Source organism: Ipomoea nil, unplaced genomic scaffold (genome assembly GCF_001879475.1).
Source record: "Ipomoea nil cultivar Tokyo-kokei standard unplaced genomic scaffold, Asagao_1.1 scaffold3147, whole genome shotgun sequence".
In the NCBI taxonomy this organism is placed as follows: Eukaryota; Viridiplantae; Streptophyta; class Magnoliopsida; order Solanales; family Convolvulaceae; genus Ipomoea; species Ipomoea nil.
The window spans coordinates 303,854-311,356 of NW_017619575.1; the positions used below are offsets into that span (position 1 = coordinate 303,854).

General features: G+C 39.7%; 1 protein-coding gene across 1 annotated transcript; it reads left to right on the plus strand.

Moving 5' to 3' along the window:
• The first annotated feature begins 2,292 nt into the window (after nt 1–2,292).
• LOC109167185 (beta-xylosidase/alpha-L-arabinofuranosidase 2-like) lies at nt 2,293–6,833 on the plus strand. The gene is made up of 6 exons (XM_019316148.1): nt 2,293–2,876; nt 3,710–4,167; nt 4,428–4,525; nt 4,625–4,975; nt 5,082–5,495; nt 6,113–6,833. Exons 1-6 carry the CDS (start codon nt 2,442–2,444, stop codon nt 6,685–6,687), a joined length of 2,331 nt encoding a protein of 776 aa, XP_019171693.1. The 5' UTR covers nt 2,293–2,441; the 3' UTR covers nt 6,688–6,833.
• Nucleotides 6,834–7,503: the final 670 nt, after the last annotated feature.

Below are 7,503 nucleotides of genomic sequence, written 5' to 3' on the forward strand. Positions count from 1 at the left end.
GTAAATTACATTTATGGTATCTTATATTTTGTCAAAATGAAACTTTTATCTAGTAATTACCAGACTAAATTATTAAATGCATTATATTAAGATTATTGAATCATTAATATTGGAAATTAAAAGAAGGACGCATATATAACACCCACCAGTCCACCAGCCCTACATACCCAACTATCAGTCAATCAATTCAAGCAATTATTAAAAAGGGAAGAGTGTGTATACACATATAAAAAACAGTTATTACTTAATTAATAATATTATGGATAAGCAGATACATAATTTTGTTTTGCATACTATATACAATATAATATTGTGATGAGACTAATCCAAATTCTCTCCGAATTGCCATTACTCGATCTTGTTGGTGGAAAAGTTTAATTCAGACCGGCCTCTTTTTAACTTGAAGCATGCACCATTTACAAGAGGGAATTATTGACTTTACACTTGCATTAGTGGTTGCAGTGGTGGATTCCACTCTTTTTTTTTGGGTATACTCAGAGTTTTCATTGTTGGACACAATGACTAATTCTCTGAATTGTAGACACCTCTTTTGGATAGGACAATTGGCCTTGAGATTTAAGGTTACTTCATTCCCAAAACCAATGATCGAACCTTTTAGGATTGATGAGTTCCTTTCACTCAACCACACCCTCTAGATTGGTGGATTCCACTTGTGGGTATGGCGGGAACGAAGGGGATTGGGTGCATGCATGAGAACTTTGGGATGATAATTATAAATGAAAAATTAGACAAAAGTAGAGAAGACAAATTTGCAAGCTAAGGTCTGAATCACGAGCTAGCTAATATGCGCGCAGAGGAAGGACAAAGCCAAATAAAGATGGTGCAAGTAGGCACGGCCATCATATACGCAATTTATATTGTGGACCAGGATCAACAGTGCATATACTATAGATCCTAATCCAATACATATAATTTGATTTAATAACATACAGAATTCATGTTCATAATATACAAAACACATAAACATGATATAATGAAGACACATAAACACTAAACATAATAAACATAATTCATATGCATAATGTACAGAAGTCATGTTCGCAATGCACAAAATTTATGTTCATTATATCATGTTTATAAATTTTGTATATTATATAGTCAAATTATGTGTATTGGATACATATATATCTGTCTATTTTGACCCTGGTCCACGGTATAACGATCAAGTAGGCACGATCATCAGATATATCCAACGTGGATCATAATCAGTCAGAATACCCTGCCCCTCAGCTATAGATCACGGGAGGCGTAATACTGTTAATGACTTTTGCCAATAAAAATAGTTTGATTTACATAGGGGTATAGTGTAACTGTGTAAGGTTTGATTAATACCCAAACAAAAAAATAATAATCTATAAACTTGATTTTGTTGTAGATACTAGATATTAATGTACAAATACTAGCAAATGAAGGTAGGAAATTCATGGAACCATTACTTATGATCTGCATTAGGAATGGAGTACCTAACTAATAAGTGGGCAACTCCATTCACAGAACGTTTGACAAATGAAATTGATATATTGTCCAGTTTGTTAGTAATATTAGTTATAATATGTTTTATATTTCAGTGGCTGTTGTTTCCTTTGACTTAACTTAACTATTGTTTAGGAGTCTTAATAGGTTAGTTATTCCTATAGGGCTCTTGTATTGTAACAGTTCAGTTAATATTGTCTTTCCTATCGTAAAATTCTCATCTGGTATCCATAAGTCAGGTCAGGAATTTTTCTCTCTCCTCAAACCTTCCACCCCGATGTCGACTAACTCATCGGAGCGCACTGTTAGCGCCGCCACTCCATCTCCGGCCACCACCACCTTCAACTCCGCTCACCATTTATGTACTAAATCTTTAACATTATGATATAACAAGATCAAATGAAGAGGATTGGTTTATTATTGTCGTGGCTAACTATCTAGCACCAAATTAAAGGGGAGAAAAGCAGGCGCAGGTAATTAAAAGCGCAAGACAATAAAACTTAGGTTCCAAGTTGCCAAACTTAGCAAACATCTTTTTCTGTTCCCGTTTTCATCGAAAAAACATTTATTGACAGCGGTCAGCAGATAGAGTAATTGTCTCTCTCTCTCTCTCTCTGTGTCTTCACACTTTGCGAGTAACTACGAAACAAAGAAAACCAAAAGCACCCTTCACGGATCCTCACTTCACCAACCTTTTTAGCTTTTTATATATATACAGGTTTCATACACACTCCACTACTCACACAGCACCAGAAAAAGAATCTCTCTCTCTCTCTCTCCCTTCCTTTCTGCATTTTTCTGAGATAGTCACTGTAAACGGGGGGCCATGCAATGAAACTATCTTGAATTTATCCATCACGGGTTGCTTTTAAGTTTCAAGAGTTTTGCATTGGTTACTATAAGAGCTGAGCTATCGTTATTTGGTTGTTTTCATTTTCATCGTCGTCATGGGGAGAGCAATGGGCTCTGTTTTACTATGTTTCCATATTCTGGGCTTGATTCTCTGCCATTTTCTCTCCGACCCGAACCTCGTCGTTTCGGCACAGAACTACTCGCCGGTGTTCGCCTGCGACGTCGATGGGAATCTGGGGTTGAAGAATTTCGCCTTCTGTGATTCGTCCCGGGACGACAAAACCAGGGTGAAGGATCTGGTGAAGAGGCTAACGTTGCCGGAGAAGATTTCGTTCTTGGTGAATAGTGCCGGCAATGTGAGCAGGCTGGGAATCCCGAGCTACGAGTGGTGGTCGGAGGCTCTGCACGGCGTCTCCTACACCGGCCCCGGCGTCAAATTCTCCGGCCCAGTCCCCGGCGCCACCAGCTTCCCTCAGCCTCTCCTCACCGCTGCTTCTTTCAATGTCACACTGTTTCAGACCATCGGAAAGGTAATGCCACTAATGCGCTTCTCGTTCGTGCTTTCTTTTCAAAAATTTCGTCACCTTTAGATAAAGCTTTTTGTGGAAGAATCAAATTAGTGGCTATCTTTTAAAAGCATACATCTTTTTTCTTTAAGTTTTCACTGTAATGGCATCTTCATAGTTGGCCTGAAATGGCGGACTATTATGCATATATAGCCAACGATGATGGAGACCTAAACCAATAAAAGATAGTTTCTTTGTTGGAAAAGTTGGGAGAATCCTTGTACTTTTGGCTTCCAAAAAATTATTGCCTGCGGATTAAATATGCACGTGCATTTAACTTCTTGAGACTTGAAGAGTGTTTAATTAAATCTCGTTCACGGCCCACACCCTAGCCTAACAGGATAGTAGATAAGTAAATCATAACGATTTCACGACTTATTAGGTTGGACGATCAGTATTGTTACCTCTAAGAGTCCACCACATTTGGCACAAAGTTATAAATTGTTGCTGACAAGTCGCGATCATGTGTCTTTGTCTAAAATCTGTTTAAAACCAACTGAACTGTCCAGGGACAAAGTGTTTAAAATTTGTTTAGAGGACATAGCAACCTAATGCATTATATTTGTCAACTATACAACCTACCCTCCAATAATATCTTTCTCCATAAGATAATGACTGGGAATCCATAAAAGAAAGCTACATTATTGATTTCATTATTTCAAGGAGCAGTTGAGTGTCAAACATTGATCATTAAAATTTTCAACTCCACCCAACCGTTCAAATTCGGGATAGTAGGTAAGCGAGGTGTTAATGCAACTATAGAGTCGAACTCTAATTACTGAGAAATATTTTTCCAGGTGGTTTCCACTGAGGCAAGAGCAATGCACAATGTTGGCTTGGCAGGGTTGACATATTGGTCACCAAACATCAACATTTTCCGGGACCCGAGATGGGGAAGAGGCCAGGAAACGCCGGGAGAAGATCCGGTGCTCGCCAGCCAGTACGCGGTGGCGTACGTCAAAGGCCTACAACAGAGAGATGACGGCAACAAGAAGAAGCTCAAAGTTGCTGCTTGCTGCAAACACTATACAGCCTATGATGTGGATGATTGGAAAAGCCACGTGAGATACAATTTCAATGCCGTGGTGACAAAGCAAGATATGGAGGATACATTTCAACCCCCTTTCAAGAAATGTGTTCTTGAGGGAAATGTTGCCAGTGTTATGTGTTCATACAATCAGGTTAATGGCAAGCCAGTCTGCGGTGATCATGACCTTCTGGCCGGGGTGATTAGAGGCAAATGGAACTTAAATGGGTACTAACATATATCTTATTTTGGTTTGAGTGACCTGAGAAATCTCACTGTTGGAAATTATGGAATTTCCGACCACTTGAAAGTGATCTTAAAGTGGTCGGAAATAGCAACAAAGGTTTTTCCAGATACCAAATGTGGTTGGAACCAGACTTTTGACTTGATTTAAGATTACTTTCAGGTGGTCGGAAATTTCATAATTTTCAGCAGTGTCTGTAACTATCATTCATATGAACAATGCAATATATCCATGCATCCTGCAGGTACATAGTTACAGATTGTGATTCTTTTAATGTGATATTCAACTCCCAACATTACACCAAAACACCAGAGGAGACTGCAGCTTTGGGCATTAATGCAGGTGAGCCATTTCACTTCACTTCACTTCACAGCCCTCTGAATAAAGCAGTAATGACATATATAATACTGAGAATTGAAGAATTTGGTACATATATAACAGGAGTGGACCTGAACTGTGGCCAATTCCTGGGGAAGTACACTCAGGGAGCTGTGAACCAAGGGCTGGTTAAGGAATCAGAGATTAACAGGGCTGTCTCGAACAACGTTGCGACGCTGATGAGACTAGGATTCTTCGATGGCGATCCAAGAAAGCAGTTGTATGGAAACCTCGGCCCCAAAGATGTCTGCACACCCGATCACCAGGAACTTGCTCGGGAAGCAGCAAGGCAAGGCATTGTCTTGTTGAAAAACTCTGAGGATTCACTGCCTTTTTCTGCAGATTCCATCAAATCATTGGCAGTAATTGGTCCTAATGCTGATGCAACCCATACTATGCTTGGAAACTATGAAGGTGATTAATTTATTCACTGTGAAAATAATAGAGCATATTAAGAGGAACCAGTAACAACAAAACCACAAGACTAGGCCAATACTGCTTAACATTTGAAGTTTTGCAGGAAAACCATGCAAGTATACGAGTTCATTACAGGGTCTGAAAGCCATAGTTCAAACTGTTTATTACTCCCCCGGCTGTGACAACATAGCATGTGGGAAAGCCTTAGTAGATGATGCCAAGAAAATAGCAGCTGCAGCTGATGCAGTGGTCTTGGTAATGGGGTCTGATCAATCCATTGAGACAGAAGCCCGCGACAGAATCAACCTTACTCTTCCTGGACAGCAGTCATTCGTGGTATCCGAGGTTGCTAAGGTTTCCAAGGGACCAGTGATCCTTGTCATCATGTCGGGAGGCGGCATGGATGTGTCGTTTGCAGTCAATGATCCTAAAGTTTCAAGCATTCTCTGGGTTGGATTCCCTGGAGAAGCCGGCGGAGCTGCACTTGCAGATGTTATATTTGGATATTACAATCCATGTGAGTATCCATATATCCCTCCCTAGCTAATTGATCAGATTTATTCCAACAGTTTAGATTGTTCATAGGCCATAACTGACCCGCTCTAACAAAGTCATTAGGTCATTTTCTTTAGGAGTTGATATTATAAATTTATAATCTTGTTGTTATTAAGTTAATAATTGACCAACTTAGCTCAAGTTGAACCTGATACTCTAGCTAATTTTCTAACTCTAACTTGTCCCGCGGTGAGACGGGTAGTTAGATCGGTCCACCAGTCTTAACCCACTTTGACATCCTTCCCCATAGTTGACTGGTTCAGATTCAATGTTGTAAAGTTACTAGGCTGATGCTATTTTAGACCTAAGCGATTTTTAGTTGGTTGACCGACTATGCGCCCTAGGCATAGAGTTGGGCGCTTAACTCCAACTAGTTGGCGCCTAACTAGACTGGGTCGGTGCCCAACTCAGACTAGTGGTATTTTTTGCCTATTGTGCTATATTCAAATTATTCGACCGCCTAAGAGGCGCTTTCGGGTACCCGACTAGCACCTAGCACCTTTGCAACATTGTTGGTGGCCAATTCCCGAATTCAACCTTTGTAGTGTTGGTTTAATCCAGGTTTATTGTTTTTCGCAGGCGGAAGGCTACCTATGACCTGGTACCCACAATCATATGCCGACAAGATTCCGATGATTGATATGAGAATGCGGCCGGACCCAAAAACAGGCTATCCCGGCAGAACATACCGTTTCTACGCCGGTCCGACGGTGTTCAAATTCGGCCATGGATTGAGCTATTCCCAGTACAAGCACCAGATAGTTAAGGCGCCAGAATCACTCTCCCTCTTCCTCGAACAAGATCACGTCTGTCACTCATCCAACTGCAAATCCGTCGACGCCGCAGACCAAATCTGCAGCAACTCGCCGGCGTTCGACGTTCACCTGAAAATCAAGAATGTGGGGAAAAGAAGCGGAAGCCACACAGTTTTCCTGTTCTCGTCGCCGCCGTCAGTTCACGGCGCGCCGCAGAAACACTTGCTGGGATTCGAGAAGCTGCATCTGGGGCCAAAAGAAGAAGGGATTGCGAGATTCAGAGTGGATGTTTGCAAGCATTTGAGCGTGGTTGATGAGGGTGGGAATCGGAAAGTGGCATTGGGACATCATGTTCTTCATGTCGGGGATTTGACGCATTCTTTGACTGTGAGCGTTTGAAGAAATACTCGCGGTTAAGGAGTCTAATAATTATTGGAATTGACTATTGAGAGCAATTTGTAACAAATTTTTCACCTTCTTTTTGATTTAGTACTCTTGTTCAAGGGTCAATCTTGAATGAGCAATGACATCGTATTTGAATGCAATGGGCCAATAGCTCAATGCCAACTGGACTTTGGTTAATCCTTAATTTTTGCTAAACCATGCGCACAAGTCATTCAAATGGGCCAATAGCTCAATGCCAATTGGACTTTGGTTGATCCTTAATTTTTGCTAAACCATGCACACAATGACACAAGTCAATAGCAAATTTTACTATGGATTGGGGTTTACATGGACCATGAACAAGATGACACCTTTTAAAGTTTTTCTATTAATAATGATAGACATGAAATTTCATTATGGTCTTGTTATTCAGTTTCATTGTATATACACATTAGTTTCATTACAGCATCATTACATTATCATTATAATTCAAATATAGTTTATTTGACAATATACACTCAGTATGTAAGACATGCTATTCAGTTGCATTTTTACACAATATAGTTTCATTACAACAACACTAAAATATCATTAAAATTCAACTATAATTTCATTTCACAATATACACTCAATATGTAAGACCTGTTATTCAGTTTTATTTTACACACTATAATTTCATTACATCACCATCAAATTAGTATCATTCTAATTAAACTACATTTCATTTAACAATATACATTCAATATGAGACTTGTTATTCAGTTTCATTACTGTGCCACTAAGGTATCATTCTTATTCAACTACATTTTCATTTGACAATCTACGTACCCT

Bases quoted from the DNA above. Each gene is read 5' to 3' on its own strand.
- LOC109167185 (XM_019316148.1), top strand. From the start codon at position 2,442: ATGGGGAGAGCAATGGGCTCTGTTTTACTATGTTTCCATATTCTGGGC. The intron at 4,168-4,427 runs GTACTAACATAT...TGCATCCTGCAG, and splicing joins GGCAAATGGAACTTAAATGG to GTACATAGTTACAGATTGTG. The intron at 4,526-4,624 runs GTGAGCCATTTC...CATATATAACAG, and splicing joins AGCTTTGGGCATTAATGCAG to GAGTGGACCTGAACTGTGGC.